The following is a 25,383-nucleotide window of genomic DNA, read 5'->3' as shown; positions in this document are numbered from 1 at the left end:
ACCATCTCTCTAGTTCACCACCATCCAAAGTCTCCCATGAAACTCACCAGAACTTCTTACTCAGGTCTACAATGACTTAGTTCCCATTCACCCACCAGGTTTCATGCTCTGTTCCTTGTCGCCCCAGAACTGGTAACCATCATTCTATTCTCAAACATCTGTGAGGTCTTTTCCATGTCCCATTTACACGATGAAACCATCCTGTCTTTCAACGCCTGGCTTATTCCTTGATGATCCCTACTTTCATCCATGCTGTCACCAATGGCAGGATTTCATTCTGATATGTGATTTAATAGCATTCATTTGTATGGATAAGCTGCATTTTCTGTATTCACCCATCAGTCGATGGACACATAGTTTGTTTCTGCTTTCTGGTTCTTCTTCATAATGGCATAGTGAACATGGGGGTGCAGTTGTCTTTGACTCACTGAAATAACTTCTCTGGAGATAACCCAGTAACGGGGATTGTGGGTGGGATCATACAGCTCTCCTTTAATCATTTGACGAACCCCTGGCATGGGTTGTTATCCCTAGCAATACAGTAAGGGTTTCCTCTCCGCAGCTCACAGTATGCTAACAATTTTTACATTTGGCGTCTAGCATTTTACTGTTTCCCTGCACATGTATTAATATATATTGCAAAATTTAAATCTTACAGGTCCTGAATATTCTCAATTTTTAAGATTAATTTCTTTATTTCTGTGTACATGCATATGCGTGTGCACATGAATGTGAAAGTCCAAGGATTGCTTGTAGGAGTTAGTTTTCTCCTTTCACATTGAGAGTCCTGTAGATCAATTCAGGTTTTCAGACTTGGAGTTATCAGGCCAGCCCCTGTATACCTGTATATTCTGTTTCCTCTCCCTCCTCCTCCCCCTCCCTCTCCTCCTCCCCCTCCCCATCCTTCTACTTCTTCTGGTTTTTTGAGACAAGGTTTCTCTGTGTAACAGCCCTGGTGCCCTGGCTGTCCTGGAACTCGATCTGTAGACCAGAGATCCACCAGCCTCTGCCTCCCAAGTGCTGACATTCACACCCGGCCCCTGAATGTCCTTTATTATTTAAATGCGGCACGTGCTTTTCCATGTCAGTGTTATTCTGTAGAAATTTAATGTTTGCATCATGCTTCATGTGTGTATGACATAATTTCTTAAAAACATAGCTTTATGTCTGCCACAAATTTTTGTTGATATTAAAAGATGTAGATATTTTTGTTTGTTTGCTTTTTTTTGTGAGCAAAAAACGTGCCAATTTTTCTCAGACAGGGGAAGCTGCATGTGACCCCAAATTCCTTTTTAAGTCGCTAACCATTTAATGGCTCATTCCTCCTATTTCTTCAGTATCTGTTACTGTAATCTTTGTCAACTTTTAATTTTGAGTGGAATTTCATTATTTTGTGATTTTTTAAGGTTTTTTAAAAAAATGTGTTTATTAGTCAAGAATACATGCTCTTTTGTGAGCTTGCCCACTTTTTCTGGAATGTTTAACTTTTTTTTTTTTTTTTTTTTGGTTTTTACGAGACAGGGTTTCTCTGTATTGCTTTGGACGCTATTGGTCCAGCCCGGCCTCAAACTCACAGAAATCCGCCTGCCTCTGCCTCCAGAGTGCTGGGATTAAAGGTGTGCGCCACCACCGCCCGACCGTTTAACTTTCTTTTAATGATTACTTATTTTGTTGAATATGGTTGAGCAATTTCTCCTGACTCCTACTTAGGGTGAATTTATTCAGGTATTGTTAACCAAACTTATTAATTTTTTTCCCTTTGCCTATTTGCTAAGAATATATTTCCTAGCCTAAGGTCAACAGTTACTTTTGGATTTTGGTTTTTGTTTTCTTCCTAGTATTTGTTTACATTTTACATTTTGTATTTAACATGTGTCCTTCCTTCCTTCCTTCCTTCCTTCCTTCCTTCCTTCCTTCCTTCCTTCCTTCCTTCCTTCCTTCCTTCCTGTTTAAGCCTCTTTGGTGGTAGAATTCCAAGTGTGCACCACCGTGCCTCACAGAGTAGAATGTTTTGACGTAGGAAATAAGACAGGGTCTCTAGATTTTCTTTCCCTCATCTGGTCAAGAGGTGTGTGAAGTAGTAGTATTTACCTGCTTCTTTTTAAACATTTGCTGTTGTGTTTGCTTGTTTTTGAGACAGGGTCTTCCCTGTGTAGCCCTGGCTGGATTGGAACTCATAGAAGCCTGCTTGCCTTTGCCTCCTCAATGCTGGGGTTAAAGCCTGTGTCACCATACCTTGCTTTATACATACATACATACTTACACACACATGCCATACACACATTTCAGACAGGATCTGGTGTAGCCTAAACTCACTTTGTGGTTGAGGATGACCTTGAACTTTTGGTCCTCCTGCCTCCATCCACCAAGTACTTGTATGATACTTGTGCACTTCCTCATTCAGAAGTTTATCTGCTGTTAAATGCTTCTTTATGATACTGGCAATTGCCACAATTGTGGCTTTCCTTCTGTCCTTGTCACATTATATTGAAAATCTGTTTTCTTACACACCAGTGTGACATAATTTTCATGGTCTCAGCTTTTAAATTGTTTTGTCACACTACTTCCTCAGTGTAGTATTGTTTTGAACAAATTTGGCTATTCTAAATGTTTATTCTTTCACATGAACTCTAGAGCTATTTACTCAAATTCTCTTACATCCTTAGTTTTCTTTTTAACTGGCAGTATAGCAGATCAACATTAAACACTTGATGTCTTTGTAATATTGAGTCATCTTACTGAAGAAGGCATGAGCCTTAATTTATATAGTGTTTTATTCTCTGCTTGTCTCTGCCTATATCTCTGTCTCTTTCTCTTTCTCTCATGTGTGTGCATGTTCGTGCGTGTACATATTCATGTGTGTGCACATGCCTGTGTGTGAGGGGTCACTAAGAATGCCGGGAAAAGGTAGTAGGATATTTGTTCAGATAGAGAAAAGTAACTTACATGAGATACTGGGAAGCTGGGAAGCTCTCTGAAACGTGGCCAGCATCCAAAGGGGGCGAATTACTTTCTCTTTTCCCTTTTATCTCTCGCCTGTCCCATGTACCCCTGTCCACGCCCCAAAGTATCTCCGGTATGTGAACTCTCCCCTACACCTGTGTATGTGCACATGCCCATGTGTGTGCATGTGCCTGTGTGTGTGCACATGCCCATGTGTGTGCATGTGCCTGTGTGTGTGCACATGCCTGTACGTGTGCATGTTCATGTGTGTGCATGTGCTAGTGTGTGCCCATGCTCATGTCTGTGCATGTGTATGCATGCATGTGCCTGTGCCTGTGTGTGCAGGTGCCCATGTATGCGCATGTGCATGTGTGTATACATGCATGTAGGCGTCAGGAGACAACTTTGTGTTCTTCCTCAGTGCTGTGCATTTTCTTTATGAATCATGGTCGCACTGGCCTGAAATCCACCAATTAGGCCAGGCTGCCTCGAACAAGCCTTGTCTCACTAGCCTCACCAATTACACCAGGCTGTCTGACTGACCTGCAGGCCCCTGGGATCTTCACCTCTCCAGCACTGGGCTAACAGCACATACCACTGTGGGTTTGGGGGCTTGAACTCAAGCCCTTTATCAACTGAGTCATCTCCCAGTGCCCAGTTCTTTGTTCTCTACTGAAGTTTTGGGATTTTTATAACAGGAGGATTGATCTTTAGTAAAACTTCACGTTCCCCTTTATGCTGAACCTGTACCTTTCATGAAAAGTTAATCCCAGGTGTAGTATTTTTCCTGGAAATTTGTACACTCTTAAAAAGGCTATTGTTCTTGAACAATGATTTTAACTTTACCCTATTGGCAAATACAGATAATATATCTAAAAAAGCACCACAAAAATTGTCAGTTTTCCTTCCCTTTATTGGAAGTGTTCCCATAGATAAATATTGTAGCCCAGAGCACAGCCATTTAACATGCAACTTCAATCCATTTCCATCTGGGCTATTTTTGAATAGAAATTGAGAGACACATTTCAATGTGAAATCAATTCTAAATAGAGACAGAATCAACCTCCGGGGTCTGCAGTGAATGTCACAGCCATGAGCCAAACAGTCCATTAAATCCTAGGAAAGTGCCCGGCTTTACAGATACAAACATCACTCCCCAGAAGTCAATGGCCACACAGGTGAGCTCGGAACCACTTAAGATGGGAGATGTGCAGAATGCAAAGAACAGAGATAATATTTTGCAATGTTTCTGCCTCCATAATTTTGTGGTTAAATATCTAATACATATCGAAGGTATATAAGCAAGGTCATTTTCTTTCAAACTTTGTCCCCAGAAGGCCACCCAAACTTATTCATATATTTAGTTGTTCATTTTCATATAGTTAAATGCTGACGAGGGAAAGTATTGTAGAACTAAGTATTGTTGGTTATAGACTTGTTTAAATAACTTCCCCACAAACAAGTCTTTAACTCATAAATTGGTGGATTTATTATTTCACTTCTTATTTAAAGAATAAATTCATGGAAATACTCCTAATGCTTAGTTTCTAGCTTCTTAGATGTGTCCCAAGTTAATGATGCTATTCTAATTAATTCATTGTCATAGCCTTTCTATTCTTCAAATTTAGTGCAATAAAGTTTTGCCTGAATTCTCAGCAGCTAGTCAGGGGTGTGAAAACATTGTTTGGGTCATTGTTTTTATAGTTATTCTCATGTAATCAAAAGGAAACATTATTTGAAATAGAAATAGAATTTTTGAGGCTATAAAATTTAATAATTCTAGTATACCCCTAGCATTTGATTTAGAGAGATTTTATGTAGCAGAAAAAGTACAGAATGAGATGGAAGCCAATTGCCTTTAATACCTGTGAAATAGACTGAACTTTTGCAAGTTGTTGTTGGAGATGCATGGAGAGTGTATGGTACGTTAGTCTGTTCTCAAATAGTTACTATTGTTTTTTTTTCTTTTCTCATTTAAAATTTATTTTCAAGACAGGGCTTCAGTGTAGTTCTGGCTGTCCTAGAACTCTCCTTATAGACCGAGCTGGCCTGTAACTCACAGAGATCAGTCTGCTTCTGCCTCCTGAGTGATGGGAGTGGAACAGGTGTGGTCCACTACCACCTAGTTTCATATAGTCTTTAACCCAGGAATTTTCATTCTGGAATTCCTCCTTATGATTGCAGAAAGTCACCAAATGTTACATATTATACCTAAACTGCATTCATTATGGTATTTGCTCATTGTAATAAGTACTTATTATTGTTATTGGAAATGACACAAATGTCCATCATAAAATAATTGGTTACATAGAGTACACATGATGGGGAACTCTACAGCCATTAACAGTGATATAGGTCTGCATTTGCTTACGCACGGAAAGGATGGCAACAGGATGGTATCCACATTGTTAAACTGCCGTCACTGTGCTGGTTGATTTTCCTTTTGTGGTGACCAAACAGCTGACAAGAAGCATGCTAATGAGAGGGCTCACTTTAGCTTACAGTTCAAGGGACACAATGCCACCGTAGTGGGAAAAGCAATGTAGCAAAAGGTGAGGGTGACTGATCCCATCTTTTACCTCATCAGGAAGGAAGGGTGGGGGGAGAGGGAGAGAGGGGAAGAGAGAGAGAAGGGAAGAGACAGAAGGGAGGGAGGGAAGAAAGGAGGATATCAAGACCCACTGCAGGGCACATTTCCTCTCCTAAAAGCTAACCTCCTGGAGATCCCACAACCTCCTGAAGCAAAGTCATGACCCCACTGGCAATCACGAGTTCATACACATGAACCTGTTGGGGACCTTTCATATTTAGATCACAGAAGTCAGTTTTGCATAACTTTGACAATTTCTCCTTGACCCAGTTTTCCATGTGATTACAGATTCTGTCTCCTCTGGTCTTTCTCCAACCTAGCCCATTGCCTCTCTCTCCTCCAGCTACTCTGGGTCATCCCCACTGTTTCCACTCACTCCCCTAGGGAGCTCTTTACAAAAAATGGTTTTATGAGCATAAAAACTAGGGCAATTGGAAGGTTGGCATTTCCAGCCAAGCGTCTTTCAAACTCAAGGTTTGTTTAACAAAATGCCCACTCAGTGTCACCACTGTTCATGTGATGGATTGACAGAATCAACGTCAGTCTATCCCAGTCTCTGCACACTAGCTGGGCTTACCCACAGAATCCACCAGGAGATGGCAATGTCACTTCTCTGTCAGTTGTCCTCGAGGCCAACAGTTTTCTAACAGCTACAACTCTACTGGCAAAACTTCTACTCCCCAAACAGTCACTGTCATCTCAGGCTTCCTGTTTCAACTCTTTACCATAGAGTCTGTTTTTAATACAGTGTGTGTGTGTGTGTGTGTGTGTGTGTGTGTGTGTCTATCTGAATCTAGAGATATACGCAGGATAGAGTGAGTCTCCTTGTCCAGTTATTCTTATTTATTTATCTATCTATTTATTTATTTACATACAGAATCTCATTCTGTAGCCCAGGCTTGTTCTTGAACGTACAGCAATCCTCCTGCCTCTGCTCAGAATTTATATTTTACTGTGTAAGCCAGGTCCTATCTCCCTTCTGTCTGATGTCATCAGTGCATTGTCCTTTCATTCACTTACCATCAAAACCAGTCTTCACATGGCCTGTGTTCCATTTGTTCTGTAGTTGGCAGAGGCCTTCCTGGTGTTTGCTGAGTTCACATGGTATATGCAAAAGGCTTTGCGTAAGCTCCAGGCTTACTTTCTGAACCAGGGTCTCCTGATGTGGTCAGCAACTGGGAATGCTTTTTAATCTACAGATTCCTTTAAGAACAAGGGTTATTATACTTCCTTAATATGGTTAATAAAACCTGTCTTGTTCCCACTTGGTGATTTCTTGCTATTTATTTATTTTTGTTTTTTAAGATGTATTTATTTATTATTTATACAGTGTTTTGCCTGCGTGTATGTCTGCACTTTGAAAGAGGGCACCAGACTTCATTATGGATGGTTGTGAGCCACCATGTGATTGCTGGAAATTGAATTCAGGACGTCTGGAAGACCAACTAGTGTTCTTAACCTCTGAGCCATCTCTCCAGTCCTTCTTGCTATTTCTTGTCTCTTGATTATACGTGATAAGTTTAGATGATATCTTAACTTGTAACTTCTTATGCCAGACACTTATAGAGATGAAGTATGAGAACAGCCAAGCCATGCTCTCCCAAATAATTTGTATTCTATTAGTGACAAATGGGCCTGATGAAAAAAATGACATAAAATATTGCAGGTGCTCTAAGGAAAACAAAGCACATGAGGACAGTGGGGAAAGTGCTAGGCTACCCAGCATCATCTGTAGGACCAGAGCGGGGCAGGTACGGAAGGGCTGACAGAGCGATCTTGTTCAGAGTCTTAAACCATCACAGCTATATTGTCTGGCCTTGATGTGTGGCTTTTACTTTATCTTATTATGTTTTATTTTGTCGTGTTTGGTTGTTATCTCTTAGAAGCCTGTCCTTCTCTAATAAAAGACAGAAAGGGAGTGGATCTATAGGGGAGGGGAGATGGGGAGCAACTGGGAGGAGTGGAAGAGGGGAAACTATAATCTGGATATGTTGTCTGAGAAAAAAGTATTTTCAATAAAGGGGGAAAATGAAACAACAAAAAAACAAAGCCATTGCATCAGGAGTTGGTGGGAGAAGGGAAAACCTCCTAAGCCATACCCACCTACCCCTTTCAACACCTACCCTATCTGTGACAATGGCAATGAACTCTTCTTGACAGGACTCACAGTTTGTTCTCATTCACCTAATTTAACTACGTAAAGAGAAGTTGTATTTTTCTTACTCTTACTCTTACTGTCTATATCCAAGAGTTGAGCATGGTGCTTGACCCAAGGGATGGGAAGAAAGACAAAAGGGATGGGAGAGTAGGATCAAAGGGAGGGGGCGGAGCTAGTATAGAAGAAGCAGGGAAGGAAACAGAAGATCACATCACATGGAGGAGTCCCATCTTTACCTATTACCAGCAGTATGAACTAGGAGAGGTTTTTATACTCTTCTGATTTCATTCCCTCTACCAGTAAAGTGGGCATAATTGCAGCTGGGATTTAGTGAGATAATCCTTAGAAAAGGCTTCTCACATTACATTCTGGCCACTGTTTGGATGCTAACCTTAATGGTCAAGGGTCTGGCCATCCTGGGCCACATTACAAGGATTCTTTTAGAACAAAATGAAGTTTGAATGGGTTTAATGGCTTCTGTGTCTTCCCTTGGAAAGATTTCTGTCTCTGTGGTTGATCTGCCTTGCTGTTACTACTGCAAGCTTCTTATCTTGGTCATTCAATTAGAAGTCTCTTGTATTTCAGGCTTGTCCTTGGCTATCTTTCTGATCCCAGTGAGGACCTTCAGGATCCTGTGAGTGACAAATTCTTCAAGGAGATTTGGGTTTCAACAGCAGCTCGGAATGCTACCATTTACGATAAGGTGAGGTTTACTCATCTGTCCCCACTCCTACCCCTGCCCTTTTAAATTCATCACCATCACAATTTTATTGATACAGATAGAATATTACTAGTGTAAAATAATCAATAAACCTCCATGTTGTAAAGCGATCTCAAAGATCAAAGGGCTGGGAATGTAGCTCAGTGGTTGGGTACTTACCTAGCATGCACAAGGCCCTGGGCCATCATTTTGAAGGCCTTAGTGACATCCTGTCCTCCATAGGATGCAGGGCTCTCATTGAAAGCATCATGGGCACATGACTAAGTAGCTTTTAATGGTATTTAATGACAAAGAGAAGGTAGGGTGTGCTCAACCCATCTTGGCTGGTGTCCCCTGGAACTGTGTGCAGCAGCTTGGCTCTCTGAGCTTTCCTTTCCTCCCTGTGGTTATTAAAGAGTTAAGTATTGCTTGATGGTGGAATAGGTTACCTCAGGAAAAATCCATATTTGTTGACCATCTGTGAGAAGCTGGGTAAGAATTGTCCTACATGGGTTTCCCAGAGACCCCTCTGCACAGACATGCCATCTTCTCAGTGGGACAGGACAGTCATCTACGTTGCTTTATTTCGTCCTGAGGACTCCAGGCTATGCTGAAGCAGGCCATGTGCCAACAGAACATTACAAACTCATTGTGCGGCCTGTTCAGCCCCTGAAATTGGGGAGAAACAGAGAGAAAAGACATTTTGGTGGTAATGGGATAAATCCGCATATGACCCCGTGGAATTGAGTCTCTTGGGTACAGGAATGATGTTGAGTCTGTGAGTTCCTGTCCTCATTTTTATGTAACACCTGCTAAAATATGCAGGGGTAAAGCACTGTGGTGTCTGAAACATATTTCTCTTAGCAAAGGGTTGTCTGTTAACAACTGTTAACACTGAACTTGATGACATGTGTATCTTTCAAAATGAAAAGTCAGAGAAAGAGGACGTGATGTTTCCCCCTTAGACAGGGATCTCTAGTGAAATTCAGGGATGGTTATCATTTTTACATATCCTTCCTAGCAAGCATTCCTCACTGCCAGCTTGTCTTTATTCTGTGGTTAATGAGCACTATAGGTGATAAAGTAAGAATGTGGGTGTGGTCTTTTAAAATGGAAACAAATCTAACAGTGTCTTTGTAGCATAAAAAAACAGCAACTCCAGTTCTTTGGTTTGGTTGGTTGTTTGAAACCAGAACTTACTACATAGCCCAGCTGGCCTTAAACTTCTGAGTCTCCTGCCTCAGTTCCCACGTGCTGGGGAATTACAGGCATGTGTCACTCCGCCCAGCTGTAAACAGTAACCCTTAAGCTTATGCTTTGACAGAAAGTTAATGCTCCATAAACAAAGGTTTTGCCTGTTAGAATGAACATTTTCCATAAGGAACCTGTGCTTGTTTTTAAATAAATAACTCAACGTCTAACTTGTATTTTAACAGGTGTTCCGTTGCCTTCCAAATGATGAAGTGCACAATTTAATGCAGCTGAGAGACTTTATAAGCAAGCCCATATTAGCAAAAGATGATCCCCTTCGTGCTGAGGAAGAACTGAGAAAGATCCGAGGCTTCTTGGTGCAATTCCCCTTTTATTTCCTATCTGAAGAAAACCTGCTGCCTTCTGTAGGAACCAAAGAAGCAATTGTGCCCATGGAGGTTTGGACTTAAGACAAACTCCTTTGCACCTCAAGGACTTCCAACCTGAAGACCACATTGCATATGGCGACTTCCTTAAGGACCTCATGGCCAAAGTGAGGCCCGATGAATCCCTGCGACCTACTCATTGGACTCTTTGGAGTGGATGAGGGGACAGTGGTCACATTGGTGTAAGGGCACTTGGCATAAGCAGGACTTCATTATGTCTCCTGCTTGTCCTTGAGTAAATCGGCTATGTCCTTGTTGATGGCATATGCTCAAACAATACCAAACACAGATACAAATGCCATGACATATATCAAAACCTGTCTTCTGCACTAACAAGAATCTACCTGTAACTGTGATCTGAGTTGCCAAGAGTCGCCTGAACTCTCTTGCCCTCCTCTGATGCTCATTTATGCAGCTGGGCCCCACCAAGCATGCCCTCATCTTGTCCATACATCCCTGTTTAAGAGATTGCTTATCAATGAAAGATGTGGAGAGCTGCTTTGAGAGTCCTCAAGGTTCCAGAGGACATGAGGGCATTTACTAAGCCAAGAAGTTGCTTTTTGTTCCTTCTCAGTCACTGTAGGGACTCACAGACTTTGCCAAGCTACCCACATTGATTAGGCACTTCTGAGGACAGCAATGGTCTGTCTTGACAAGAGGAAGGTGTTAAATCCCAATGCTGAAGAAGATATCTCTCTTGGTTCCCAAAGACACTGCCAAGCTGTGTCCTTGTCATTGGGCCCATCTGATAAAGTCTGTAAACATGTGCAGGGGATGCCAAAACATAGCAACCAGATAAACACAGAGAGAGCCTCCCAGGTGTCAGTGGGAATCCAGTCAGCTAAAGGACCAGACTCTCCATTAGCCACTGAGTTGGTCAAAAAGCTAGATTCCTTATGGAGCAATCCTGTGGATACAATTTGTCTTCCAAAAGAACCGGAGGCATTATAATGCTTTCCAGCTAACAAGCAGGAGTCTAACCTTATTTACCCTCCAGATTTCCCACTACATCTTCTTTAGGAGAAAAACAATTGATTATTAAGATGAGTTACTTTGCTTGCACTGATAACTATACAGTAACATTCCAACATGGCTTCCAAAGAAGTTGCAATAGTAATGTCCCAGTCTGAAATGTACATATCCACTTTCCCTTTCAGATGGTATGGTGTCCTTGATAGACCAAATTTCAGAGTTCTTCTTCATTCCTAGGAGCGTTTATGAGTTCCTGGAACCCTGGGGTCCTCTTCAAAGCAACTCCTGACTCATGTTTTCATGAACAGATATGCTGTTAAAAGATGACACAGGGCCACAAAGTCAATGTTATGGGTTAGTAGCAGAGTGACAGTCACATCCAATGGAGGATGTCACCACTAGGGAACATTCCACAAATGAGGTGGGATTTGTAATTAACAATGGAAATGAATGTTTTTATGAATAAATAATTTATTTCTTATATGGCCAAGGATGGTGAGATGATTTCATTCTATAGTTGTAGTGAATAAGACACTATGCAGATAAAAAATAAGATTGCATTTAAAATAATCAATGTGCATGGAATGCCTAAAGATTCATTGTACTGCATTTTAAAAAAATCTTTAAAACGCTAAAACAGTCAACTAGCTGATTCTTGACCTTTATCTGTAACCCTAGCACTGGTAGAGGGGCGGCAAGAGGGCCCCATGGGTTTTGGCCAGCCAGTCAACTCATTCTGTAAGCTCTGGATCCAGTGAGACCATTTCAAAATGTAAGGCGGAGAGCAAAAAGGGAAGACACTCCAATGTTAACTTCTGTACTTCCGACATCCACATGTGCACACACACATACATGCATATATTCGTGTACATATACATTAAATTAGTTTTGGGTCATTATACAAAATAATGGATTGTATCCTGATATTTTCATACATAGGTGTCATTGCTCTTAGTTCTCATTTGTTTCCCTCCCCCACTGCCCTTCCCCTGTCCCCTCTGGCTGGTTCCCATCCTCTCCCGGTGCATTCCATTACCCTCATTTTCTTCCTAAGAATCTGCAGTTCTTCCTACAACCATTCCTAATCTCTAACCAGAGCTCTTCTTTTTTAAAAAAGATTTATGTTTTATTTTATTTATATTCATGTCTCTGGGAACATTTGCCATTTGTGTGTGCTGTGGTGGCCAGAAGAGGGCTTTGGATCCTCAGGAGCTGTGGTTACAGGTGGTTGTGAGTGCTTCCTCCTACATGAAAACCATAGTAGATGACAAGACAGTTCCCTGGGAAAACAGAAATCAGGCCTGGTGTTTATCTACTTAGTCAACGGAAGTCCAAGATCAGGGTCCCGGAAGTCAGGTTCCAGTCAGTGTGGACTTCCAGGCCTGTCAAAGGCCACCTTGTACCATGTGGCCTCTTGGTGTAAGCAAGGGGACAGGCCAGGAGAGGAGGGAAGGAGAAGGAGAGAGTGAGAGAGAGAGAGAGAGAGAGAGAGAGAGAGAGAGAGAGAGAGAGAGAGAGAGAGAGAGAGAGGAGGGAGGGAGGGAGAGAGATTGGGGGGGAGAGAGAGAGGGAGAGAGAGACAGAGACAGAGACAGAGAGATGCTGCTTTGCTCTTCCTGTTAGGTACAAGCCTATCACAACGGCCTCACCCTCATGACTTAGAAAGACCCTCCAAAGACCCGTCTCCAGGCGTCACTGTGCAGGTTAGGGGTTCAGCAGAAGGATTTGGGGAAGGATGCAAGCGTTCAACGTAGAGCAAATTTTTGAAATCCATCGTGTTTGACTTATACTTCTGATCATTGCCAATCACTCTTTTAACCCAGGCTGTTGCCTTTTCCCTCCCTGCCTCAGAGCTGGCACGTTAGGGTTTCAATTGCTGTCACCTCTGTGACAGAAGTGGAAAGGACCCTTCATGTCTCCTCAGCTCCCTCTACCCTCTCTTTTATGAAATGAGGGAGAAAAAAAGGATTTTGAGCGAATTCATGAGTGTATTTTCATTTCATTAGAAGTCTCACTGAGGTCAGTTACTCTTAGCAGTTTGTAGATCCAAAGTGATGTAACCCAGCCCTCACCCTTGGAAAGTGTGCTGGGGAAGGTGCCCAGGAGGTCTGCCACAGAATAAAAAAGGAATCTGTGAACTCTGTCTCTGTCTCTGTCTCTCTCTGTGAGTGTGTGTGTGTGTGAGTGTGTGTGTGTGTGTGTGTGTGTGTGTGTGTGTGTGTTCAGGAGTACTTTCTAACCCTTGCGTGCCCATGTAGGATCTTATTCTAGTGCTCACCACTATTGTTCGTTCTTTTATTTGTTTTCAGACAGGGTCTCTCTAGAACTGGAGGTTGCCATTTTGGCTAGAACGGCTGGTCAGGGAGCCCCAAAGATCTGCCTGTCTCTCTCTGCCTGAGCTCGGCACCTGGCTTTTACATGAGCTTTGAGCACCTGATCTTAGGCCATTGTGCTCCCAAAGCAATCTCTCTACCCCCTGAGCTACTTCTCAGCCCTGACTTGAGTGAGAAGGGATGCTAAAGAAGGCAAGAGCCATAACATGATTCCTGATGATAATTTTATTTACATATGAAATATTCCTGCTTCTCAGTAATGGGAAGGGCTCATTATTCCTGTAATTTCAGCTCTTACCAGCTGGAAGCAGATGGGACACTCAGCTTTGCAGTGAAACCAAGGTCAGTCTGGGCTACACAGTACCAACATCAAAAACAAAAAACCTAAAAGCATCAAACTTTTCATAGTTTAATTTAGATTTATTTTATATTTCCTTTTTACCATTTATGAGTATTAATTTTAAAAGCAATCAAACATTGTAGAAAGGGAAATTTGTCGCAACAGTCACTTTAAATTTCAACTTTTAAAGTCAGATTGGATAGCAGTCCAACCAAACCATGGATCTGACTGCTCTCCGTTTCTAAGCAACAGTCATTTTTCACTTTATTCTTGATAAATGCAGTTCACTGTGTGTTGTTCTAGGCCTGCTGGATTCCAGGAAGCTCAACATCATGTCCTCTTCTTGACTATCCTACTTAAATTAGTCATAGAAAATGGAATGAGCCCAAAACACCAATCCAGCAGTGTTTGGAATGCAAAGTTGATGTCCTGCAGCTGGAACACACACACTGTGACACCAATGGCAAATGCCAAGTGGTAGGGTCAATAGTCCTGTCAGGCCTCTGGTTGAAGTTCTGTCAAGTCTAAACTGACCTCCTAGTTTTGACAATTGCCTTTTATTAGAATGATGCCACACACAGTGCCTCATAAGCCTACATGACACCCCATAAATAATAAGTGTTACCTGTCTTTGGGGAAAGGCTTTCTGTCCTTCTACAGAAGATCCAGGGGTACCACCTTAATCAACAGATTCAGGGGACTTTTCATTCTCCCCATCAGCTGAGTTGTCCAGCCTCCCTGTCTCAGGACCCAAAATTTTGCAATGCATTGTTCCTAGGAATGTAGTCACATCCCTTTGGGAATGAGACTCACATGATTTGGCTTCTGGAAAGATATGCTTGGCTGAAGTGAGCTTCTCCAGCTGACTGCTTGTGAACAGTGTGGCTGGACATGTGTGCAGCTAGACCATTGCCCTGGGTTGGGTTTATCTTCTGAGAACTGAAATCAAGGACTTCTGTATCCCTGAGCAGGCCTTCCATGGGGCACTGCAAATGATGCTAACATAATATTTTGGCTAGGTTTTTGTTTTGTTTTGTTTTGTTTTTTGGATAAAAGTATGCCGCCTTCAGTATATACAATTAAAAATTTGATATCAGCAGCATTTTTTGAAACTTATTTATCATTCTATTGGGGATTTCCAGAGCCAGAGTCAATAGGCTTTTGATAGTGATGGTACCACATGTCTCTGACGTTCTTCTGTACACACAATTGGAGCCCCCAAGGAAGGCCAAGTTCAGAATCACAGCATTCTCTGTACCACAGGCTTCTTCCAAAGGAGGTACAATGACACAGTGACTAAGTCTAACCCTAATTCTTTAGTTTATTCTAAAAGATGGATATGGGATTCAATGACAATACATTGAACAACACCTCATCAAGGTACTGGGGAAAGTTCAGTGAACAAGTCAGACCAGGGTGCCCACTGATCTGTGCTTAGTTTAGCAAATGGAGTATAGAGCTATTTCCATTTTCAAAGTAATAGTGAGCAGAGTAAGAGGCAACTGAATGCTCATGGAGAGAACAACCAAGACTGGGGTATAAGTAGCACATTCTTTGAGGACACCAGGGAGGACAGAATCACCATCCACAGTAATAACGACTGCTATGAGGACTTTCTGGGCTACAGGCTCCTCCAAGCACTACACACTGTCCTCATTGCCCCCTTTTCAACTCCCTTACACTTGGAGGTACAGGAATGTCCCCACTGCAAGCTCACATTTGTACTCAATTTCCGTTGAACCAGCATGAAGAGATGAAGCCTTCAGGAAGAAATGATGATATGGACAATAAATGGTTTCCCCCCCAAAATTATACTTAGAACTGCCTACAATCTAGCAGTCCCATGTTTGGTATGATATTGATACACACACACACACACACACACACACACACACACACACACACAGACAGAATGAAAACAGTGTGTATTGTGGTTTCAATGAGAAATGTCTTCCATAGGCTCTTGTATTTGAACCTGGTTCCCAGTTGGTGATGCTGGTTTGGGGGCAGGGTATTATGGAACCTTGGGAAGGCAGAGCCTTGCTAGAGGAAGTGCATCATATAAGGTAGTGCTTGAGGGTTGACAGCCATGTCCCACTTCCTGTTCTCTCTCTTGACTTCCTGTGTGAGGATGAAAATGTTATTAAACTTCTTGCTCCTGCTGCCAGGCCTTCCCAGACTTTACGGACTTTGTCCTTTTGGAACTATAGCCAAAATTAACCCTCTTCTCCTCTGTGTTGCTTGTCAGGGTATTTTTATCACAGCAACAAGGAAGTAACTAAAATAGTTCATCAAAGAAGTATTTGTGTTTCATGTTTGCTATAGTACTGTTCACCAAAGGTAAGATATGGAATCAATCTAAGTGTCTATGATGGTCTTCACTTCAGCTACCTCTGGGATCAACTAAAACCTAAGCTTCTGGGTGATCCTATACAGTGTTGCTGGAATTTCTGTCTTACCACCCTTCAACACCAAATAAGCACACAGAGATACATTAATTATTAAATGTTGGCCAATATCTAGGGTTCTTATTGGCTAACTCTGTCTTAATTATTAACCCATAACTACTAACCTATGTGTTTCCACATGGCCTTATCCTACCCGATAATGCATGCGTATCCTATCTTCCTGGTCTCTCTACATGGCATCTGCTCCTCGTGGCCTCCTTCAGCAAATCCTACTGGTGTGCACCACCACAATCGGCTACTCTATTTCTTTTCTATTTTTTTAAAAGGACTTTCTGTATCCTTTTCCTTTTCTCTCCCGAGCCTATGTATATTTTTAAACAGACTGTAAACTGTTTAGAGGTTTTTCTTTTTCCCTCAGAATCTGCCTTTATTGTATATCTCTATCTTTTTCTGACCACATGGGTCTTATCAACCAAACAACATTGCTAAAATTAAAGCACACATTTTAGTTGCTGGCTTCCCAGCATGGTAGGGGTATGTTTACTGCCAGCACTGGGAGCAGTGCTCACCACCTGGACTCTTGTCTACGCCACCATCAAGCAGGTTGTAGCACACTGCCCATAAACATTTTTTGTCTGTATGAATAAAAGCTAAATCTGCCATGCAGCATACTGTGCGGTGTGGAGATGCTGTCACCGCTGACACCAAGAAGCATGCTGCCAGTGGCTGGTAAACACCACTTAGTTGTTTGGTAGCAGGGCATCTTAAAAGAGTCTTGAGGATTTTGCTGCTAACACTGAGTCAGGAAGCCTCTCTTAACGGAGCTGAGAGGCTTTGCTTGCCTCCAGCAAACAGAGCCCACCTGAGAAAATGCTGCTCCCAATGCTTGACTTTGTTTCTTTGTTTTTAGAATACCTTTTTAAGTTTTTGTCAGGTTTTACCTGAAAAGTCTTTCCCCATGTGTGGGTGCCACGAAACGAGTAGGTTTCCCTACCCCTATTATTTAAAGCAGAAAGCCCATCCTAAATCTGGGCAGAACCTTCTGGGGGGCTGACCAGCTAAAAGGCCACAGCAGAAGGGATCTTCTGTTTTTTGCCTGGTTGCCCTCACTCTTGTTGACAAATTTGTCTATCCTGTTCCTGTGGCCAATAGCAAGCACAACTTGTTCAGGATTCCAGTGTAGACTGAAGACCAGAAGCTCTCCAGGAATCCTGTAGGGATCCAGTGCCTAGACTGGGTCTGCTGAGACACCCAGTCTGGTGAGATGAACAACTACCAGATTCTCAGCCTTCCTGTCCTGAGTCGGTCATTGTTGGGCTACTGGGACCATAACCTGTAAACCAGTCTAATAAACATAATTCAATCGATATGCATTCATTCTATTGGTTCTGTTTCTTTAGATACCACTGTATCTAAAGATATATATATATCACTACACATGCACATTGTCTTGGCTAGTTTCATATCAACTTAATAAAGGCTCGAGTCATTTGGGAAGAGGAGACCTCAACTGAGAAAATGCCCCTAATAGATTAGTTTGTGGGCAAAACTGTCTGTGAGGGAATTTTCTTGATTGATGATTGATATTGGAGGGCCCAACTCACTGGAGGTAGTGCGTCCCCTGGGATAGTGGTCATGGGATGTATAAGAAAGGAGCCAAGTGAGTTACGAGGAACAAGCCAGTAATCAGTGCTCTATGGCCTCTGCTTCAGTTCCTGCCTCCAGGTTCCTGCCCTAAGTTCCTGCCTGACTTTCCTTCAATGATGGAATGTGATGTGGACCTTCAGGCTGCAATGAAACCTTTCCTCCCCAAATTATTCTTAGGCATGCTGTTTTAGCACCACAACAGAAATCCCAACACACACACACACACACACACACACACACACACACACACACACTATTTGTCATTATGAAGAAGAAACCTTGCCATTTGTGGCAGTATAGATAAATAGAATGTACTTGTCAGAAGCCAGGCATGGAGAAGATGGTAAAGACTGCAGACTTTCAGTTAAAAGATGAAGTCCCAAGAATCAAATGTACAACATGGGGCTTGTGGTGGTGAGTGAGAATGGCATCATAGGCTTGCACAGTTGATGTAGCTGTTTGGGAAGGATTATGGTATGGCCTTATTGGAGGAGACATGTCACTGGGGGTGGATTTTGAGGTTTTGCATGCTCTCTTTCTGTCTCTCTGCGTCCTACCCACAGGTCAAGATAAGAGCTCTTAGATGTTCCTTTACGCCATTATCATGGACTCTGACCCTCTAAACTGTAAGCCAAATTAAACACTTTGTAAAATAAGTTGCCTTGGTCATGTATTTCATCACAGCAATAGAAGAGTAACAAAGACAGGGCTATCATAAATAAAAATTGTGTTTTATACTTAAGAGGGTAGATCGTAATTGCTCTCACCCATAAGTACTCACGTGAGATGATGTATATGCTTAGCTGTGTTAATCATTTATTATGTCTATGTACATCAAACCATCATATTATATATCTTAAATAAGCACAATTTATTTTCTTTTAACATTTTTTTTATTTTCTGTGTATGAATATTCTGCCTGCCTGTCTGTCTGTATGCATGTGTTCCATTTGCATGCCTGGTACCCATGGAGACCAGAAGAGAGTGTCAGGTCCCCTGTAACTGGAGTCATAGACAATTGTGAACCAATCCCCAGTGCTCTGCAAGAGAATAAAGTACTCTTAACTACTGAGCCATCTCTCCAAACTCAATATACAAGGTTTTTATTTGTTACCTTTCCCCCAAGATCTGGTGGAGGGGGAGGGGGCGGGGATACAGTAGCTCTTACCTATTATGGGCATCTCCTCATTTCCTGAAGGTACTATATTCCTTTTCATACTCATCTTCAGTGTATTTTAATGCTGAGCCTGTTGTTTGAGGATGTGAAAAATGAACAGAAAGGTTGCCATCTTTCCCTCTCCTCCATACACTAATGATATGCGAGGTTGATTACACCCATCCATAAAGCTTGAGCAAAATCCGAAGGAATAGGAGCTATTTTTCCTATTAGAGTAATACAATAAAGAGTGGATTTTGTAAATCTTTCTTTGGTATTTAAAAAGCCTCAATTATTATTTCTAAAATGTGAAATATTGTTAACATTATGATAATGGAATTAAATGTCAGTTCAAAAATCTCATTTACAAGATTATGAAACATTAAAATGAAATAGTTTTCCCATGATTTTGAAATTTGGCTATCTACTTTCTAGACAATAGGCATAAGAGCTGGCTTAGAGTTGTGCCGGAAAACTCTGTAGGCAAATGCTCAGTGACTTATGAGAAACAACAAGATGTCTTTGCAAATCCAGACATGCTATTTCCTGAGCCTTTTTTAAAATAATGTTTTCTCATTCACAAGAAAGTTACCAATGAGTTCTTCAAGCAAGTATGCAAAAACCAACCGTGCAAGCCAAAATGAGTGTTTCTTGAAAGTCAGCTTGACTCTGTCTCTCCATGCCTCTAATTAACTGCTGTTCTGCCCAGAACAAGGGACTGACTCTGTGCACAGGCCTCGCTATACTTGCAGATTGGTCTGGGATGTCACTGGATGATGCTTATATCTTTTATCATTTCCATATGCTTGACTTTAATATCTGGATTTATTTTTCCATCCTTTTCTCTTTATCTTTGGGTAAACTCTGCACTTGGTTTTCCATTGCAAAGAATTCAGTTAATAACAGTCTACCACCCAGGACCTATTAAGATCATGTTTTTTGCTTAATTTGTTTTTATCTTGGAACTCCAGTCATTTCTTCCCTTGCCATAAGGATAATTTCAATGAATTTTATGTTTATCTTTTCACTTCAATATGTTGCATAATGTTTTGTAAATTTTGTTCACACAGGGGATACATCTCATTACATTTGTAACATAGAACCATACCAAGATTCAACTCCTTCAGATAGGCAGCTCTGTTCTTTCACAAGATTACCTATCATCAGTAGATAGGTAAGTAGATAATTAAACAAACAAGCAAACAAATAAATACATGATAGATGATATTAGATGGATGATAGAAAAATATATAGATGATGGTTATGAAGATGATAGATAGATAGATAGATAGATAGATAGATAGATAGATAGACAGACAGACAGACAGATAATTTTGACTCATCAGTTTCTGAAAGCCAGAAAGTCTCACATATGGTATTTGTGGATAAAAGAACTACCAAAGATAGTTATAGAGTCCATTAGAGACAAAGGCCTGTGCTCTTAGGGGAAAGGGTAGGGATACATATTACTTAGTTCTCTCACTGGTATGACAAAGTGACCTGACAAAAGCAATTTAAGGCTCACAGTTTGGAAGGATGTGGCCCATCATGCCAGAGAAGGCATGGTGGCAGGAGCATGAGGTGGCTGGACACACTGCAGTCAGGAAAGAGCCAAATGCTGACACTTCACTTATTCTCTGAGGTTATTCAGTCTGGGACCCCACATTTGGGGCGGGTTCTCCCTCTTTAGTTAAATCTCTGTAGATCCTCTCAGAGGCATGCCAGGCGATGTGTGTCCTGGGTGACTGCAAATGTCATTGGGCTGACAATGAAGTTTAACTGTTACAGGCACATAGCCCTCAGCCTTCGCTTTATGCAAGGCATTAATGATATGCATGATGCCAGTCCCCACATGGATAAGAGCTGGTCACTTTTAGTTTGCTAATTTGAATGCTCATTTCTTCCATAACCATCTTCACAGACACACTCAGAAACAGAGTTTCAGCAGCAATCTGGATTTCTCCTAACCCAGCCAAGTTGACACATAAAAATCAACTACTAAGGAAGAAATATGAACAACCTGGCTACAGAATTGCATTGGATTCTACAATACAAAGGAAGCTTGATCTAGAGGGGACCTGACTTATGATTTTTTAAAATGTTACTATTAAAAACAACCAAACAGACAAAAGGCACTGCAAATAAAAATCCCTCACACTGAAACTGACCAGACCCAAAGCTTGTCTAGCTCGGGCGTCAGAGCAGCCATTCCGGGTGGAAGCTGTGGGCTTCCCACTCTGACATGTTGCAGTCACCTTCCTTTACACTCCTCACTTTCCAGCAATTTCATAACACTTCTAGCATCAAAACTGGAGTTTTGTCAGTTATGTTACCATATAAAAATATGTGAAGTACTTAAAGGCATATAACATTACCTGCAACTTTTAAAAGTACTCAAAAATAATAAATTTATGGAAAAGTAAAATTGGAAAAACATAAAGAATTATTGAAAACAGGAAAATATGACATGAGCTTTTTAAAAGTTTTTTTTTCCTTAGATTTATTGGTTTGTGACAGGGACTCGTGTCGCATGGCGTCTTTGTGGATGCAACAGGACAACTTGCAGAAGTCTGTTCTCTCTTCAAGTCCTGGGGCTTGAACTCAGGTTGTCAGCCTTGGTAGCAAACGCCACCAACTGCCTGCCTGACTGCCACTTTCCCATTTTACTATGTTTGATTTTTAAAACAAAACAAACAAACAAAAAACAGGGTCTCACCATGTATCCCTGGCAGGCCTGGAACTCACTATGTAAATCAGGCTGGCTTGAACTCCCATATGCTTGCCTCTGCCTCTTTATTAATAGGCATACACCATCACACTTCACACTCTGTTTTATATGATTAAAAACAAGTTGGGGAAGGCGGGAGGTGGTGGCCAAGCCTTTAATTCCAGCGCTCAGGAGGCAAAGACAGGCTGATCTCTGTAAGTTCGTTGTCAATCTGGTCTACAGAGCAAGTTCCAGGACAGTCTCCAAAAGGTACAGAGAAATTCTATCTTGAAAAACCAAAAACCAAAATAAACAAAAGGTAAAAATAAAAACATTCTTTTTAATATAACTTAAACACATAAAACCATTACATGAAATATTATATATATGTGTGTGTGTGTGTGTGATATGTAATATATATTCTGATATTCAGAACACAGATGATAACTTAGTTCAATTTAAACAACTTTACAACAGAATAAAAGTGGTACATATTTGGCAGAAACTGAACTTCGATTTTGGATTTGATGCTTTCCCAGCCTGGCCACACACACTGAGCTCTCCCATGATGCTGAGCCATGACAGGGGTGGCGAATCACAGGTCCTGGTCAGCCATGGTCCCCAAATTACAGGGGGAGCAACTAGTAATCCAATGTCCTACATCACCAAGCCATGATACTCTATGGTCAGATGTAACAAATGTGTGAATTTGTTTTCCTTTCTAGTGCTGAGAAATTAAACCCAAAATCCTGTGCATTCTGTGTAAGTGTTTTTTCATACAATATTACCTGCCACACCAAATCCAGGAGATTCTGCGTGACAAGTTCCACAGACTGAGACAATAACTTCAAAAGGAGGAGGTCTCCTGGAACCAGCTGTGGAACTCTTGGCCAGAGAAAAATATTGAGCCATAGTTCTCATGGCAATTTCTGTTCTTCTAGTCTTTTTTCATGTTTACAAAGTGTGTTCTGAAAGCCTATGCTGACATTTTAAGCAAGAGAAATAATAAGAAACCATCGCTTGAGATGGGCCACTAGCCGTGATCTCATCTCTGGGAAAACCGGTGCTTTTCAAATCATTCACATAAGTACAAAGAGTGTTATGATAAAAAACTTTCCCAACAATAAAATTTCTTATGGCTGTATGTGTGTCATCCAGAGTGGGCTTTAGTGTTTGGTAAAGGAAGCTTTTAATAAAAAAGAGTTAAAATAGCTCAATATTTTAAAGACTCATAATAACTAGGTAGTAGATATTAAACAATAACTGACCATAAAAATTTATTAACCTGATCTAAGAAATATGCGGTTAGCCTTGGATGATTTTGTGCTTTGGTTAGTGCCACTGTAAAATAAATCGCTGCTTGTTGAAGGTATAGGTAACCATTTATTGTGGAAGGTACTTACAAGACAGATTTGTGATCCAGGTGAGTCAGCAGCTTTCAGAGGCCCGAATGGAAGCCAGAAAGAGAGCTTGCAACTCCCCTGCACAGCTTTTCATTCCCACGTCCACCTGTATATGCCTGTAGCCACGCCCAAAGCGGGCGTAGAAAGCGGCACACTGATCTAAGATCTCTCCCTACAGGTTAGCCTTGGACGATTTTGTGCTTTACAATGCCAAGTTACAATGATATCGTCTGTTCTATTTGGGTTTGCTTCACTAAACACATCCTCTGAGAAAATCCCTTAAAGAAACAGAAGAAAAAAACAAAACCAAAAACTGCAACAAATGCAAGAAAGGGAGGAAAACACGAAGCAAAAATTACAAGAAACAATTCAAACAATGCAAGGGTTGAAAGCTGACATGCAGATAATAAAAAAAACAGTCTGAATAAATGCTGGAAATAGAAAAACTGGGGAAATGGGCAGGTACCACAGATGTAAGCATAACCAGAATACAAGAGATGGAAGAGAGAATCTCAGGTGTTGAAAACACACTAGGAGAAATAGATTCATCAATCAAAGAAAATCTTAAGTCCAACAAATACCTAATGCAAAATATCCAGGAAATATGGGACACTGTGAAAAGACCAAACCTAAGAATAATAGGTATAGAAGAAGGTAAAGAAACCCAACTCAAAGGGACAGAAAACAAACATATTCAACAAAATCATAGAAGAAAATTTTCTCAACCTAAAGAAAGATATGCCAATGAAGGTACAAGAAGCTTACAGAACACCAAATAGAGTGGACCACAAAAAAGTCCCCTCGCCACATAATAATCAAGACCCCAAGCATATAGAATAAAGAAAGAATACTTAGAGCAGCTAAGAAAAAGGTCAAATAACATATAAGGCAAACCTATAAGAATTACACCTGACTTCTCCATGGAAACTCTGAAAGCCAGAAGGTCCTGGATAGATATTTTATCAACACTAAGAGACCATGGATGCCAGACCAGACTATTATATCCAGCAAAGCTTTCAATCACTATAGATGGAGAAAACAAGATATTCTATGACAAAACCAGATTTAAACAATACATATCCACTAACCCAGCCCTACAGAAAGTTCTGGAAGGAAAACTCCAGTCCAAAGAAGTTCACTACAACCAGAAAAACATAGGCAATAGATAATCCCACTTTACCAACATCCAAAAGAGAAAAGGGGTGGAAATCCACATACAATTCCACCAAGAAAAACCATTCCAAAACAAAGGAGAATGAAAAAATCAAAGGTCATTAATATCCCTCAATATTAATGGTCTTAACTTACCCATAAAAAGGCATGGACTAACAGAATGGATTCAAAGACAGAACCCATCCTTCTGCTGCATACAAGAAACACACCTCAGCCTCAAAGACAGACATTACCTCAGAGTTAAGGGTTGGGAAAAGATTTTCCAATCAAATGGTCCCAAGAAACAAGCAGGGGTAGCAATCCTTATATCTAACAAACTAGACTTTAAACTGAAATCAATCAAAAGCAATGAAGGAGGCCATTTCATATTCATCACAGGAATCCACCAAGATGAAGTCTCGATTCTGAACATCTATGCCCCAAATACAAAGGCATCCACATTCATAAAAGAAACATTACTAAAATTCAAACCACACATAAAACACTTATAGTGGGAGACTTGAACACCCCACTGTCACCACTAGACAGGACTACCAGAAAGAAACTTAACAAAGAAGCAAAGGAACTAATAGAAGTTATGACCCAACTGGGTTTGACAGACATCTATAGAACATTCCATCCAAACACAAAAGAATATATCTTCTTCTCAGCGCCACATGGACCCTTCTCAAAAATTGACCACACACTTGGCAACATAGCAAATCTCAAAAGGTACAAAAAATTAGAGTAACTCCATGTATCTTATCAGACCACCATTCTTTAAAGTTAGAGTTTAACAACAACACAAGTTGCAGAAACCATACAAACTCATGGAAATTGAATAATGCACAATTACACCCTTCCTGGGTCAAAGAAGAAATAAAAAAATTAAAGATTTCCTATAATTCAATGAGAATGAAGACACAACGTATCCAAACTTATGGGACACTTTGAAAGCAGTGCTAAGAGGAAAGTTCATAGCACTAAGTGCCCACATGAAGAAATTGGAGAATAGTTACACTACAGAATTAGCAGCACAGCTGAAAGTTCTAGAACACAAAGAAGCAAACTCCCCCAGGAGGAGTAGAAGCCAGGAAATAATCAAACTGAGGGCTGCAATCAATGAAGTAGAAACTAGGAAAGCAATACAAAGAATCAATGTAACAAACAGTGGGTTCTTTGAGAAAATCAACAAGATAGACAAACTGTTATGCAAACTCACCAAAAGGCAGAATGT

At 41.0% G+C, this 25,383-nt stretch overlaps 1 protein-coding gene across 4 annotated transcripts in view; it reads left to right on the top strand.

The window, feature by feature from the left end:
- The window catches only part of Pld1 (phospholipase D1), a 189,307-nt gene extending 177,817 nt beyond the window's left edge, over positions 1-11,490 (top strand). For all 4 annotated transcript variants that reach the window (XM_040754598.1, XM_040754597.1, XM_040754599.1 and 1 more), the window contains 2 exons: positions 8,277-8,394; positions 9,828-11,490. In XM_040754598.1, coding sequence (XP_040610532.1) covers positions 8,277-8,394; positions 9,828-10,052 — 343 coding nt within the window. In that variant the 3' untranslated portion in view covers positions 10,053-11,490. The remainder of the gene's footprint in view (positions 1-8,276; positions 8,395-9,827) is intronic.
- Positions 11,491-25,383: the final 13,893 nt, after the last annotated feature.

Source organism: Mesocricetus auratus, unplaced genomic scaffold (assembly GCF_017639785.1).
Source record: "Mesocricetus auratus isolate SY011 unplaced genomic scaffold, BCM_Maur_2.0 Super-Scaffold_100011, whole genome shotgun sequence".
NCBI classification, from domain to species: domain Eukaryota; kingdom Metazoa; phylum Chordata; class Mammalia; order Rodentia; family Cricetidae; genus Mesocricetus; species Mesocricetus auratus.
This window is presented reverse-complemented; position numbering and strand designations above follow the sequence as displayed.